Source organism: Paramisgurnus dabryanus, chromosome 14 (genome assembly GCF_030506205.2).
Source record: "Paramisgurnus dabryanus chromosome 14, PD_genome_1.1, whole genome shotgun sequence".
Classification (NCBI taxonomy): Eukaryota; Metazoa; Chordata; class Actinopteri; order Cypriniformes; family Cobitidae; genus Paramisgurnus; species Paramisgurnus dabryanus.
In genome coordinates this window covers 16,256,935-16,273,055 of record NC_133350.1, presented here as the reverse complement: position 1 = coordinate 16,273,055, position 16,121 = coordinate 16,256,935, and the positions used below count along the sequence as shown (strand labels likewise).

The window sequence follows — 16,121 nt, the reverse complement described above, 5'->3', positions numbered from 1 at the left end:
TTCTCTGTGAGCTTCATTAGTTTTTCATTTAAATTTATTGGGACTTTAAGGACTCCCACAAGTCATAAGTATTATAGAGCTTAGACTAGAAAAAGTTATATTTATTAAAAACATTTACCGAAAACTAGGAAGTGTAATTATTTTTAATGGTTTTGGTTTATTTCAAATTTTTTTGTTGACATTTTTGTTAATAATTTTAAGGCCCCTTTTTGAGAAACACTGTTTTAAGCAGTCGCGAGGCCAGACATTTTAAACTGAGTAGACCTCTGTAAAATAGGGTGGACCTTAATGTCTACTCTCCAATTACATAATTTTACAATATTATAGTATAGTAGTGGTTAAACTGATTAAATTACATTTCTTGAGTCATGGATTTTTGGATCAGCAAAAAAGGGAAATAATGAAAATAAAATAAGAACAAATCAAGAAACTATAAGCATATGAAAATAAAGAAAATAACAAACTTTCAAATTACACTTGTAATATTTAAGAACAGAAATAGAATCAAATTAATAATAACACTGTCTTTTTCATAGGGATGCACTGAATCCAGGATTCGGCCGAATACTGGGCTTTTTGACGAGGTTCGGGTTCGGCCGAATCTTAGATTTTTTTCGAACCGAACCCTAGGCTTGCGCTACGCTGGTCGACGTCACGCGCCCGTTGATTACACACATCGGGTGCTGACGTGGAGATAAGCGCGTTTTTTCTGGTGAGCCTTAGGGACGGTTCACATTTCGTGGATGCACCTGGAAAAAAACTAGCGCATCGCACCGCTTTCATTATGCATAGGCTTATGGTAATTGTCAAAATAGTTTTTCCCACTTGTCATCCTGGCAAAATGTTGCCTATCTTTTTTTACAGTTAAAATCAAATAAAATGAAAAATACACTGCTGTGGACGTTGTTTACTTCATTAATGTGTTTTACTGTGTTAATGGAATAAGGATTATGAGTAGGATTCGGTATTCGGTTTCAGATCCGGACGAATCTTAAACAGTGGATTCGGTATTCGGCCGAACCCAAAATATCTGGATTCGGTGCATCCCTACTTTTTCATTCTATGAATTAAATATAATTAATCTTTTTAAAGATACAGAAGTGATTTTCATTCAGTTGTTTGATGAACATAAGCACACAAACATAAGCAGATTTCTTGAGGGTTCTGTCACTTAAGACCGAATAAGCAGGGATCCATATACACATCTGATTTCTTTCTGAACGGTTTATGTTCACTTTAAGACAAAACTGACTGTTTTATGAGAATTCTTGTCAAGACTAAAATATTTCCAGATGATTTCTGTCAAGCGCAGAGAGATGCTGTGTTTGCATGCTTTTTGAAACGCACCATGCGGTTTAGAAACACATGCACATAAACTTTAAATAGTTATTTATTCAAAAATGATGCGTATTTAAGCGATTATTACTAAAGAAATATCATTTATATGTGATGGTCTCAGTCTGGGTGGGCCAGCCATCAATCTGAGTGGGCCGGTGCCACCTTGGCCCTTGTGTAGCCTCTCCTCTGTTTCTAAGTTGAATACTGCAAGTCATCGGGCAGAGATGACTTCCACCTACAGAGGGCGCCAAAGGCTCAGCATAAGCCATGACTATTCTCACAAAGTACCAATAATTTTTTAGATAAAATTCACACTCAGAAGATTCTCAGAATAAAAGAATAATTTATTATATTGTTTATTTTTGATTATTAGTGGCTATCTTGTATACAGAAAAAAGTGCATGAGTAATGTAGACTATCTGGCATCGTACTGATCTCTGTCAAGAGAAAATTTGTCTCCTTTTCTCTCCTTGTGCTCTATTTGATTCATACTTTGTGGTTTTCTGTTTGACTTTTGTTTTGACAGTCTTTTATTAGGGAACCTGTCTACAGTTTGCCCTCTGATCTACACTCAGGCCTGAAGGTCACATTGACCCATCACGCCCTGCAGGGTTTCATTCATTACTCAAGCTCTGGCTCCATCCATTAGCTTTAAAATAGCTTGTAATCTTGGTTGGACATTTTGGTAAATGGTTTTCTAGGAGTCCAGCAACAGAAACAATTCAGATGTAGTTAATTATTATTTTAGTATTGCAATACTTGCCACATCAGCTTTACATGGTAATAATCAGTGTCATGCATTTTAGTCAAACTCCTGATGCATTGCAGTCCACAAATGTTCAATCCCTTTGTGTTGTTTTATGACTGTTACCCTTTCCTGACTCTTGCTTCTTAGATTGTGATTGTTTTGTGTATGGCAGCCCCTGAGGGACATCACAGAAGTCCATTAAATGAAATACAACCTCGTCTGCTGATAAATGAAAGCAAGACAGATCAATAACTTATCAGAGCTCAGGATCTAGAGAGAGATTGTTCAAATAATACCACACTGTCCTTTTGCAGGGTAACAGACATGTTAAAGATCATAAAGTCTTCAATGTGAGCACTATAATAGTGATTATTCAAATAAATTATTACATTGTACATCCAAGGACATGGGGAATAGTTTCAACTTTGAGTGCTACACTGTTACAACGGGTATAAATCGGATTTTCTTACACATCAGTACTTCTTGGCCGGATAAGTCGACGCATTAATGTTGCCGGTCTGACAGAAATTATGTTTATGGACCTGAGAGCAAATGCTTAAATGCATAGATAATATTGTATTCTGAAGGTAGGAGGATTTATGGTTTACATCAAATATGCATTTTAATTATCATATTTTGTTATACATTTATCTACATAAAATTAACCTTGTCTTTTAAAAATGAATGAATGAATGACATTTTGGTTGGTTTTACATAATGAACAATTTTATGTATTGCGATAAGTTGCCATTTATAGTCATCCAATGTTTCTTTTAAGAATTACATCATATGAAGTCTTGGATTGTTTATCGGATCAAATTATTTTGTTATTTAAAATCTCTGTTCGCCTTATCTGCGCATTGCCGTTTTTTTTGTACCTTGTCTGAATCTAAAGCAGTAAACTTGCTGACCCCACCCCCAAAAAAATAAAGTGCTGTCATAAGCATCATTCCTTCCTTACCCTCTCCGTCTGATCCACACCTCTTTTACATCTACTTCCCGCCCACCTGACTCTCCCTCATCCAATCAGAGCGAGCCACTTTCTTTGCTGCCGTATGCATCAGCAACCACAGCCTCCCCATCACAGACCGCAGTCACTCCTTTCTGCTTCTTGCCCTATCTGCATCTTGGCCATCTCTCCCTCTCTCTCTCTCTCTCTCTGAAAACATACCTCTTTTATTCATCTCTCTCTCTCCCTCTGCTCTTCACCGTCTCTCCTCCCTCTTGGATCTCTGCCTAGCTACTGCACCCACTGTCCCTTTTACTCCATTCCACGTTCTGCTACTCTGTATTTCTCGCCTGGATCTCAGTCTCTCTTCTCTGAAGCTGTCAGTGTCTTGTGCGTGGAAACATGTCAACCGTTCTGGATGTGGAGCATAACGCATGCACTGATGATGCAGTGGTGAGTGAGTGCTCGTGATCGTTATCACTGACAGCTTTCATAGTGTTGATATCATCATGCAGGGGACTGTTCTAGCTATTTTGTTTGTGTGCAAGGCATCTCGTATGGATATCGTGAATATATTTTGTATACAACGTGCAAGACTTTTGAGTGGAGATGCATTTTGTTCTGCGAAAGCTTTTTGTTACATGCATTAGTCATGCAAGTCATGCGTTGAGCTTGTTTACTTCAGACAGATAATGGTATACTGCTCTGATGGTTAAAGCATGGCAATGAAAGATCCTTAGATTAAGCTGGTGTTTATATGCACATAATAATTATAATACAATGCACTACTACTACATAAATAAATAGAAAAATCTACATATGCCTGTATTTAAAAATGGCACCCACCCCCAGTCTGGCACTGTAGGTCAAGCAAAGCAAGGACATATGTAGCCGTTAAAGTCACTTTCATGAAGGCATGAAGCTTTAGTGACCGGGTGTGGTATGGAGAATGTACTATGAATGTATGTAGATTGAGTGTATATGTGTGTATTATAATGATCAAGTTTGTGCTGTGTAATGGCCCCCATTTCTTGTGCACTGCTGTGATTGATGCTATTAGCTGAAAGAGCAGGGGTGGGGAGGGCAGGGACTGAATTCATTCACCTTGGCTCAGCCTCCGTTTCCTAAGAAATGTCTTGCTGCTTTTGTGGTTTTGTTTTTGGGTGTTTGTGTACAAGGATGTGACCATATATAACGGATTGGGGGAGCCAATGTGGTCTTTCCAGAACCATGCATTAAAAACCTTTTATAGGATATCCAGTAATGTAAATATTAATACAGATCTCTCTCTGCAAATATGGTCATTGCAGCCATGTGTGCATGTTAAAACATTGTGTTTGTGGTCCATCCCAAAAGCCACAAACATTTTGTAGAGGGGTAGCGTTTGATTTTTAGATAATAATTTTAGATAAGTTTGTACATAATCAGGTCTAAGCAGAATCAGTATTTGCAGAATAATATAGACTATATATATAGATCCCCTGCCCCATGTTTATTTTACTGTTTACTAATTTTGGTAATTATTAGTACCAATTATTATGCTTTGCTTAACATACTTTCCCGCAAATCTAATATTTTATAAAACCCATTATAGTAATAGCAAATTAAAGGTCTGCAAAATCTGCCTTTTCCTAAACATGACCCACCACTGTTTATCTCTTTCGCCTCTTCTGTGCCTTATTTTTATTCAACACCTCTTTCATGACTCCCACAGTCTTTCTAGACCCACATTCACTGTGTGTGTGCGTGCGCGCGTGTGTGTGTGCGTGATCGTGTGGAATGTCCCCACAAAACATGGAAACCAGAATGTGTGTGTGTGTGTGTGTGTCAGGCAAGACTTTTTTAAATGTTAAATTTTCAGTCTCTCCTACTCTCTGGCTTTGATTGTTTATGTCCCCGAGAGCTGTAAACATCCGAACTTGTTCCAATTAAACGTATTATTTTAAGACAGACACTTGCTCAAACAGGATTTCTCCCTAAAAGCATGCATCAGTAAGAAAACCATCAGTCTTTTGATCTGTACTTAACCCGTTAACTGGTGCTGTCCCAAAAGTGGGACACCCAAGTTTACTTCAATAATTTTAATGTAAATGTTAATCTATCACAACAAACTATATATTGTTGGAAAAGTTTAACAATGTAGTTTTATATTTAAAAACCTTTTAGTAGTAATAATAATGCAGTAACTGTCATTTATTCATTTGTGACAAGAGTATGCAGCAAACGAACACAAACCTCAGCTTTTGATTATTTTATGTATTAAAAATAATACTATATTGCATTTTTTTAATTTATTACAAATAAATGTAAACTGCTATAAAAAATATATAAAAAAATACCTCCAGACACTTCCGTAAAAATGTTACTGTGTCTTCTTTAAAACAAGACCAAAATTAGGTTTTTAGACCAAAAAATGCCAGAGTTGTATATTAAAAAAGAAAAAAGGGCTGCAGGTCCCCTTTACATCACCGTCATGTTTATACAATAACCCTAAACGGACAGTGCTCTACAGAGCGCGTTTCGTCCATATGTCGTCTCAGATGATGACATGTTTGTCCTCATTGCTTTTCGAAATTGAAATTGTTGTAATTTGCCATCTCACCGCTAGAAAATTACACCTTATGCCAATACTGATTTACATAAAATCATCTGACAAGCACTGTTTTCTTCCTTGTGTTGACGACCTATTTCAAACTTGAAGTCTTGAACCATAGTGTGCTACTTGCTCATTGGTCGCAGGTGATAGGAGGAGGGACAATCTCATTAAACAAAGCATTGGATTGGACAAAAATCTCACAAATAATATTTTGCATTTGTTTATTTAATTGAGATATTTTAAAATAAATCTTTAAAATGTAATAGTCTTTAAAAGACACCACTCTATATGACACAACAGCCAATTAAAATTGTGGCCCTACTTTATGGAGAATGATGCACATAAATTCCCTGTCCCTGACACACACCAGCACTCGCCTGCTGCTTGGAGTGGGACTGCGTGACGTCAATATGGACTGAGCATGACGCTGCATCTCCATCTGCTTATGTATGCTATAGCTGTGAACAGAAAATCTTATAGATTTTCAGATTAATAATGAGGTTATTATATATATATATATATATATATATATATATATATATATATAGGTGGGTCATCAGTATGTAGTCGTTTCTTGTTTCTTTCTCTGTTAAAGAATCATATGCATATTACAGGTTTGTCTTCACTTGGTTTAGGGCATTTGGTTTTACAACTCTCTCTCCCATCCTCTCTCGCGCTGCATGAAGACTGCAGTGTGTCATTCGAGCAGGAAAATGGTAGCGTATTGTAAATTCTGATCGCACTGGACAGCCACTCCCTGTTGATCCGGCCAATATCCATATCTGTACCTTGTGTTGAGTTTATCAGAGGAAGTTGTTTCCTGTTAGACTTTGTCTTGAGTGTGTATGTGTGTTGATGGCAAGATTAATAACTAAAATATTGCTGCACTAATAGGGCTTTCAAGGGGATGAATGATAGATTTTGGATTTCTTCCCAAGTTGAATTGGATTGGTGATGACTGAAGCAAAATAAATTGGTTTACGTTTTATGTTTATTTGTATCCGAGCATCGGAGCAAAGGGCTTTGGGTCAGTTTAAATCTGTAAAATCCAACGAATGTAATGTAGGCAATGAATAGGAATAATAAACAGAATTTGTAATTTGTTTATGTTAAAAATCAAACCTTGATAACTGTGCAGCGGATTAAATAAATTTAGACTTTTTGTTGTGCACCCATAATGCAACGGTGCTGAATAGTGATTCTAGTCCTCTGCAGCTGCTTGTTCATCCTGCTGGCTAAGATTCCTCTGGATCTTTCTATTGATCCTGCAGTCTCATGGGAGATATCATTTACTACACAAATACATTACTGCTGGAAACAACAGCACCAACACTTTACTCTTCAAACAGATCTGTTACATTATACACACTGGATTATAGTAAATCCTTAAGTATTTCCTGGTATTAAGGTTTTTTTGTGTGTGTGCGTGTGTGTGTCGTATACAGAAATCTTACTGCCTGTAGTTTGATATTTATGTATTTTCCCCTTTTTTTTTCATTGCAGGAGCATGATATTGAGACTCCGCACGGTATGCTTCATGTGACTATGAGAGGCACTCCCAAAGGCAACTGTCCTGTGATTCTGACCTATCATGACATTGGCCTTAACCGTATGTGAAACTGAATAAATAACAGACACGTTTAGAGATATGATCCTGTCTGTAAAACCCAAGCTACATTAAGGTTATATATGATTTTACATTTAGGTTATATTTTCACAGAATGTTCTTTACATTATCCAGGATGATATTATGTAGAAAATGGTACATTTACACACTGGGTTTTCACAGACTGGGTCACAAATCTCCTTCCTCTGACTGTAGTGATGCTGTTCAATGTGCTTTTAGACAAATCCTGCTTCAACACACTGTTTAACTTTGAGGATATGATGGAGATAACTCAACATTTCGCCGTTGTGCACGTGGACGCCCCTGGCCAGCAGGAGGCAGCACCTCCTTTTCCCACAGGGTAAGTGAGATCATCCATTAACCAGTGAACCTCAGAGGCTTGTGAGGGTTCAATGGGTTGTACCATTGGGTATATTGATTTGGATCATTCACGCAGCAAAATAGTGAAAAACGTATACTAATATATTCCAGGAATTAACACATCACTTAAAGGTGAAATTAAAGGTGAATTTAGTAACTCAAAAAGCTGTTTTGTTTTACATGGCTTGTTGCATTATATGGGCAAACATATTGAGATCCCATAACCTGCAGTAAATTTACTTTGTATGTGTGTGTGTATTTAGGTTCCTGTACCCCACCATGGATGAGCTGGCGGAAATGTTACCCTCAGTCCTGACTCAGCTCAAGTAAGTATCAGGGTTGTGTCTGTCCATTAGTACCGAATTATCTTCCCACATCTCAATCAATCAGATCTCTCTGTAAACCTGTGGTCTGCAGGAATCAGTCTTACAGAAGTACACTTAATGACTGTTTGTCATTGATCGGATTAAAAATAATAATAATGACGACAAAATGTTTCTTTAATTGACGTGTATGTCCATGTGCAGAATCAACAGTGTGATCGGCATTGGTGTGGGAGCAGGTGCTTACATCTTAAGCCGCTTTGCTGTGAGTATTTATTTATTTTTTGACATTTTATAGCATATTTTCAGCAACACACAGCACAATGTAAAAACTGCACAAAAACTGTATAACATTTATTTTTCAAAAGATAATTTAGTAACCAGGCAAACATTAACTCATTTTTTGAAAATTTGCCCGCCAGCTTTTTTGTGATTTTCACAAAATGCCTTCCAGGAAAAATTTCTTCTAAAAATATATAAACAAACAAATATATATCAAATGAAAGAACAGACCCTCTGCTTTCAAACAAACAATAAACAAACAAACAAAACAGGAGAAAAAACATTTCATTCTATCTATATTTTTTCTCTGCTTATAAACTTTTAAATATGGGTATTAGTCTTTAAAAATAAAAATTAGCAAAAAGCTGAAATAATTTCAATTTTGTGAATGAATTTTGTTAGAGATCAAATTCAGAATGATTATCAAAACATACATAGAGTTTAAAATTAGTAAATAACTTTTTGGCTTCAGTTTTTTCATAAATTGGGTAAGTGCGTGGTATTGCAGGTTAACATGAAAATTCTTCAGAGACACGTTTTTAATGCAAATGTTTTCTCTTAATTGACGCGATGACTCGTCAATGGCTGGGAAAGAGTTAATGATGATTACATTTACATTTATGCATTTAAAAAGACGCTTAAATTTGTGTATTTCCAGGGATTAAACCTTCATGCAAACTTTGATGCTCCTAATCTCATAATTAGATTGAGACTTTAGCCTGAATTTTACAGGCCGGGTCACAAATGTCATCTTTTATTTATTTTCTTTTTATGGAAGACGACACATTGCATTTTTCTCTATTGCTCTAATTCAGTCATTGCTAAGTTCCCCTTTATCATTTCCTGTCATGATCTCAGTATATGCATGTGCATGGTCTGGCACGCTGAAAGTTTAATATCACTGACTGTGAGCAGCAGGGGCTCGTGCTGAAAGCAGATGCTGTAAAAGCTTTTCGACAAGGGTGGGCCACCTGCATTCTGCCATGACTGCATGCATTTTTTTAATCAGTCTCCCTGCCATTTCCCTTATAAAAGACAAATCTCTTTACTGTGTGCAGATGATTCATCCTTCCCTGGTAGAGGGGCTGGTTTTGATTAATGTGGACCCCTGTGCTGAAGGCTGGGTGGACTGGGCTGCTTCTAAGGTACGTAAACCAGAAACATGATGGTGTCACAATTACTTTATTGGCTGCTGCATGGGTGCAGGATTTTTTGATACGGTGCAGCAGCTGTGGAATCGGTTGAATCTTATCTAATTTAGTACAGTGCAAACATAACTTAATGTAAACAGCAATAAAAGTGCGCATTTTTTATGTAAGCACAGCGCAAAAGGATCCAACTGAAAATTTAAAAAATAATATCATGCAAGACTATGTGCTAAAATTACAATTAATCAGCATATTTCTGATCAACAATTTAACCTGACATCAACTTTAGTTTGTAATATTCTGTATATTCTGTTTCTTTTTAGCTCACTGGGTGGACCAGCAATCTAGTGGACATTGTGATGGCTCATCACTTTAGCACGGTAAGTAAATCACACCGAAATCAACTCCGTTTATAGCTCATCACTGCCTAATGCAACGTTTATTGTTATTCTGATAAATTAGGAGGAGCTTACCGACAACCAAGAATTGATTCAAACGTACCGCCTGCACATCGCCCAGGACATCAACCAGGACAACCTGGCCCTCTTCTGTGGCACATATAATGCGTACGTTTCTTCAGTAAAGAAATCCTCTGTGATGATAAAATCCTATTGTAATCTTATCACATGCAGCCAGACCTTGGAAAAAACAGAATTTTTTTTCTAACAGGCGTCGAGACCTTGGAATCGAAAGGCCGGTTGCTGGTGTCAATGAGAACACGGCGTGCACGCTGGCGTAAGCATATTTTTTTCACACATTCAGAGACGTGTTATAGCCAGATATTTTGAGGTTTGTTTTTCACCTCTGCCTGTCGCCATACAGATGCCCTGTTCTGCTGGTGGTTGGAGACACTTCCCCTGCAGTAGAGGCCGTGGTAAGTTTGCACATACAAAGGTCATTCTTCTTCTAAAAACCCCATTCACACAGCACTTTGGTCCCAGACAATTTCTGTAAAAATCTGTGTACATAAACATGTCCCCCCGTAAATGTTCAGGGATCGCTCCCGTAAAGAGGACCTAGTAATTACAATGCCGTAAGGGGCGTAGCGTAGTAAGGATGCCCGGGTCATCGAACAAGTAGAAATGGTCCATCTCTTTAACACTGGGATTAAAACACAGATCAACATTTACAACAAGAAATGTCGGCAAACCGGACAGAAGCAGGTATCAGGGAGCTCATCACTATCCACGCTAAAACTGAGATAATTCACTAGAATGATAGAACAGTGCATCACATGCTCTTTATGAACTTGTCATAGACAAAAATGCACGCACGTGGTTTGTTGAGAGAGAAATCATGGATAATTAGAAAACTTCAGACGCTGAAGTGCAGTACTTTCAATATGTCACATGTCTTTACGGGATCTTTATGGTATGTTTGTGAATACAGACACAAATTCCGAAAAATCATTGGCAGTGTGAATGAACCAAAAATCAAACAATCCCAGGCAAATGCCAGACGCATTTTTTCGTGTATTTTCCGTAATCTCTATGTGAAAAGGGTTTTTACTGAATATATTAGGGAGGGCTGGGCAATCGATTTTTCGATTGATCGTTTTTTTTTTTTTTAAACGTGGACGATTAACAATTTGTGCTCAAAGAGCAGAATCGATTTTTCATATTTATTTCCGCAAACATTGAACGGAGGTATGGAAGAATTTTAGATTTCGCAAGCAAGACGTGCTGTGGCTTTTAATTTCTTTTTATTAATTACCCACTTGTAAACTGCTGTTCATTGTTATTTTTTATTAATATAGTATTTGTATTAAAATCTATATTCATCGAGAATCAAGTATAAAAACCTGCCTGAGAACCGGAATCGAAAATTTAACCGTGAACCGAAATCGAATCATTTCGATAGCTTGTGCATCGAAATCGAATCGATCTGGAACATCTGAATCGATACCCAGCCCTAATATTAGGATATTGAATAGATTTTTTAGACCTTCATCCTTTATTCAGAAAAGACAGTGAGGAGTGACTGGATGAAACTTTTAAGAAGTGGAAGTATTTGCATACATTAAGGGGGCGTGCACACCAAAGCTTTTACGCCCGCGGCCAGGGGCATGTTTACAATTGATTCCAAAGGAAACTCTGCGTTTTTCAATTAAGCCGGCGCTCTGCGGTTTTTCCGCAAGTTGAAAGAGATTTAACTTTGACGAGCGGAGCTTTTGACCCAATGTAAGTTTTCAATTGGCCGTCCAATCACAGTGGAGGAGGGGCAGGACAAGTATCACAACAACCAACCGGCTCACAGCACAATTATCACAGCTAAAAAAGTGCTCGGCTTTAAAGGTTTTGGTGTGCACAACCCTTTAGTGGGTTTTGCAGCAAAATGTAAAAAAATTGTTAAATAACAATAAAATTACTAAAGTGACATTTGTGAAAATGTTTTGACTAATAACCTTTTCATTACCATTCAAATGAAATTACTGAACAGAAAGAGCCTGATAAAAATGCAAATTTTTAAGAAAACATTTCAGATGCACTTTAAAGGGTTTTGCATCTGAGCTCTTCATTTATTTCATTTACATTACAGGTTGAATGTAACTCGAGGTTAAATCCAACAAGGTCAACTCTGCTGAAGGTAAGACGACCACTAACTTACTTTTCATTCATTCAAGGTACATCTATGAACCAAAACATTAAGAATTGGGCTCAGCCACCTAGCAACCACATAGCAACCATACAGAACATGCTACAAGATGCATATCAACACAGTTTCTAGACATTGGGAGGTTTCACCACTCACATTTTCACAAAATATACCATGGTATTTGATATATTGTCCTGTTTATACTCCTGGTATGTTTCTATTTTGTGCGTTGTGTTTCTGTTACTATTTACATTTATTACCATTTCTCTTTTAGCCCTGTAAATGATATTAATTCTTGCCCTCTTTTTCCAGATGGCTGACTGTGGTGGTTTACCTCAGGTTGTTCAGGTTAGCGCATCTTTATATTAAATACCATATTATACACCTGAACCCTTGTGTTTACCTATGCAAAACTCCTAAGTATGATGCGCTGTGAGATGTAATGCTGATCTTTAATCTCTTTACAGCCTGGAAAGCTGGCCGAAGCCTTCAAATACTTTGTGCAGGGAATGGGATACAGTAAGTATTTTCTGATATTTTCTGTCCTTAGATGTTTGTTTGCCTGCAGACCAATCTGGGTCAGTCTTCCCAGTCAACAAGCATCTGTTTATCTGCATTTCTCAGACGGTGGGCTAAGCTAATTAGCAATTCACCACAGCACTATGACTAATGGGAGTCTTTTATTAAGAGCCCACCAAATGACAAATACGACTCTGTTTCTCTTGCTTTCTCCTTTTCTTTCTGTTTTCAGCTGCTTCCCACACACTCTGTTTTGGTTAGTTGTCCTGTTAAAACAACAGACGTGTGGGAAATGACAATCAGCCCTTGGCACATGTTGGGTGACAGGTTTGGCACTCCAGTAAAGCGCCTGGTGTTCTGCCAATGCTGCGTGTGAAAAGATGTGGCACCCGACAGTCAGCTCACATAAAGCCAGTCACCCTTTCTCTGACCCTTCAGAGACACTTGCTGTTTCATTTCTGTTTTGTTGCATTGCCCTTGATGCAATTCAGCGAATTTTGTGCAAGCTTTTAATTTAATCAGAGCCCCACAGATTATGTTAAGGATTTAATAAAGAATCAAAACAACACCCTTTATCGAAGCTAAGCTGCTAACATGACTTACTTTATGCGCCTGGATGTCGCTTACATCAGGCAGATAAGTTTAACCACATTGGCCCACCCAAATAGTAGTAAGGAGAACACAAGATGTATATAGGTAAAATGTGTAGTCTGCTAACCCTTGTTTTTTTCAAGGGTATATACACTACACTGTAGCACCTGCAACTCTGCACATCCTTGTGAAAAAAAAAAGGTTGAAATTTATTTCCTTGAAGGTCTCTTGATCATTTCAATGTGACCTTAATGGTTTGAGTGCAGATTGTTTTGTGAAAAATGCAGGGTTTGCAAAAGGCTTGGAGGTTTGTGAAGTGCAAACTATATTAAACTAGACCGTAAACCCACCGCTAGCGAGTTAAGTGCATTTCACATGCAAAAGAAGACTTCAGGGGAAGAAATATACAGTACTGTGCAAAAGTCTTAGGCCACCACAATTAGACTTGTTGTTTAAGAAGTTTTTATGTCCATCCATATTTATTTTTCAATCTATTTTATTAAGATACGAACAGAAAATGTACAGATATGTACAAAAAAGAAAAAAAATATTATCAGGACTAAATGCCGCCTTTAAGCATCGTCGTCGTTTAGTGTGACCTTTCTTGGCACTAAACACATCTTTAGCGTTTTTGAACAGAATGAAGTAAAAAGACTTAAAGATTTAATTTTATTTAGGTTTAAGAGATCCTGCTCTTTCCTGCCATTGCTCAAGTTGAAGGGGAGTTTTTAATACTATATACACATTTTCTGGAGAGACTGAGAAACCATTATATATGATCACTATAACATTGCAAAAACAACATCTCTATTCCTAGCTTGGAGCCCTAAGACTTTTGCACAGTACTGCATGCATACATGCATATCTACACGCACACAAATATAGTTCGTATCTATATATAAATATAACTGAGAGCATGTCTTTCGGCACTTGTCATTAGGTAAAAAACCCATACTGGCTGGGCTGCTTAAATGTCACAGCAAAAATAGGATTAGTGATTTAAGAGCATCTTCCTGCAGCGAGCCCATTAACACACAGCAGTACAAAACACCTGCTAGATTTACTGCAGAGTTCAAACATAGCTCTTCCGGACTACAAACGGTATCTACTGGGGTCTGTTTTTATTTGAACCTACTGCAGAGTAAACATTTGAACATGCATATTTTCCCTAAATACCTTACATATGATAATATTTATACTAGAACCTGTATTATAAAAAAACATCTTACTGTACTCTCTCTATCTGTTTCCCTTTAACCTTTGCAAACAGTTCCACATGTTTTGCTCAGCCATCTGAGCACTGAATCAGGTACCCGGATCTGAACCAGCAGTTATTTTGCATGAGTGACTTCTGCTTGTGTTTATTTATTGCATGTAATTTATTAGATATGATGTTATATAGTGGTCGACTGATAATTTAACAGGTAGTTATCTAAAGCACAGGGTGGTCAATAAGCAATACAGTGTTGATAAACTGTATACATAATGATATAAATCATTATTGGCCTAGCTTATATATATATTATGTAATTAAAATGTATAATTTTCTGAAGGTACGATTTGCTTTGTTTCATAGAGGCTTTACATTTTAAAATGTAATTTTTTTTCTACAAGCTTATTTTGAGATGTGGTGTGTTCGTGATCTAATATATATGTGGTACATTTGTATTGGTTTTGGTTATGCGAGTTTCTTTTTTAATACTTGTATGTGCACATTTTAGCCTGTACATGTAGTAACTTTTTTATTTATCTGTGAAAATGTTCTCAATTTGGTTTCCTGCATGATTTTAATTTTGGTTATGATCCTGCTGATGTAACACAACTAAGATCTGTCTGATATATTATGCTTTATCTTTTTTTAACAGTACCAGCGGCTGGCATGACCCGTCTGTCTCGATCACGATCCTCCTCCTCCAGCATCACATCCGCGGACAGCTCGCGCAAACGTAACCTTAACAGCCCTCTGGATGGACCCAACTCTGGAGTCCTGGACAACCAGGCCAGGCCACAAACCATGGAGGTGTCCTGTTAAATCCACTGTCGTTCCTCTCCTCCCTCTGGAGATCAGATTCTGTCTGCTGACCTTTCACTTCTCACCTCCTGTTATTTGTGTCCTAGATTCCTAAACATCTGAATGTAAAGCAGGGGAGGCTACTATAAAATGTATGATATACTGAAAGTATAAATAATGAGTATATACAGATGTTACTATATGCTAGCCACATTTCAGTCATAAAAGCAGATTAACTTAAAAGCTAATAATATATTTACATATGGTGTTCCGTTTGTTTGTTTGTTTGTTTATTAATTTCTATCTTTTTTTATTGTTGGAGTAAACATGTTGTTTTTATAACCTCCCACACAAGGGAAATCACACAATAACAAATGTTTTATGGTGTGAACTGCGATCTTACCTGTGACCCAGTCGTGTTACACTGTGTGATATTTTTTATTTGTGTTAGCCTTTGTTTAACTGTTACCATAACATTAACTTCACTTGTCATTAATTCACTGTTTATCTCATGAATGTATATGAATTATTGTGTTTATATTAAAAACGTATATCCTACTAAAAGCCTAATGTAACACCCTCAGCTAGTAGATGCGTAACAGCTTGACAAACCTGAGAGTGGATCAACGTTGATTTCTTTTGTTTTAATATTTGTTTCTTTATTTTTTTTTATAGTTGCAATAGTCCATGACACTTTTAAATATGCAATCCAACAGTACCATAAACTTAGTGTAATTAAATCACATTTTTCTTTTGTACATTTTACATGGTATACATTTCTCTATTCATTTTTAATTATTTAAACCATGAATTGATGTAGCCTACACATTGAATGAGTATGAATATGGCTCCAGGTATGAAATTGTGTCTGATGAATTCAATGTTTATCGGTTCTCGATTACTAAATAAAGTTATATCACGAAAAGATAGAGACTATTTGATAACTTTGCAGTGCTTTCACTTTCAAAATGGCAATATTTTTTTCAGAAATGTTCAGAAACATTCGGAAATGTTTCTTAACGGCACGGAAGAAG

At 37.0% G+C, this 16,121-nt stretch overlaps 1 protein-coding gene across 3 annotated transcripts in view; it reads left to right on the top strand.

Annotated features, from left to right (window-relative positions):
- The window catches only part of ndrg3a (ndrg family member 3a), a 36,386-nt gene extending 20,372 nt beyond the window's left edge, over positions 1–16,014 (top strand). Inside the window, exons 1-15 of one of the 3 annotated variants that reach the window (XM_065241273.2) lie at positions 3,184–3,488; positions 7,135–7,240; positions 7,478–7,598; positions 7,882–7,944; positions 8,146–8,206; positions 9,282–9,368; positions 9,695–9,751; positions 9,834–9,937; positions 10,041–10,106; positions 10,194–10,245; positions 11,910–11,957; positions 12,279–12,314; positions 12,434–12,485; positions 14,347–14,385; positions 14,942–16,014. In XM_065241273.2, coding sequence (XP_065097345.1) covers positions 3,438–3,488; positions 7,135–7,240; positions 7,478–7,598; positions 7,882–7,944; positions 8,146–8,206; positions 9,282–9,368; positions 9,695–9,751; positions 9,834–9,937; positions 10,041–10,106; positions 10,194–10,245; positions 11,910–11,957; positions 12,279–12,314; positions 12,434–12,485; positions 14,347–14,385; positions 14,942–15,108 — 1,110 coding nt within the window. In that variant the 5' untranslated portion in view covers positions 3,184–3,437 and the 3' untranslated portion in view covers positions 15,109–16,014. Of the gene's footprint in view, positions 1–3,183; positions 3,489–7,134; positions 7,241–7,477; positions 7,599–7,881; positions 7,945–8,145; positions 8,207–9,281; positions 9,369–9,694; positions 9,752–9,833; positions 9,938–10,040; positions 10,107–10,193; positions 10,246–11,909; positions 11,958–12,278; positions 12,315–12,433; positions 12,486–14,346; positions 14,386–14,941 lie in introns of those variants that run through there. The other 2 variants (XM_065241272.1, XM_065241275.1) reach the window with 2 other exon arrangements.
- The last annotated feature ends 107 nt before the right edge of the window (positions 16,015–16,121 follow it).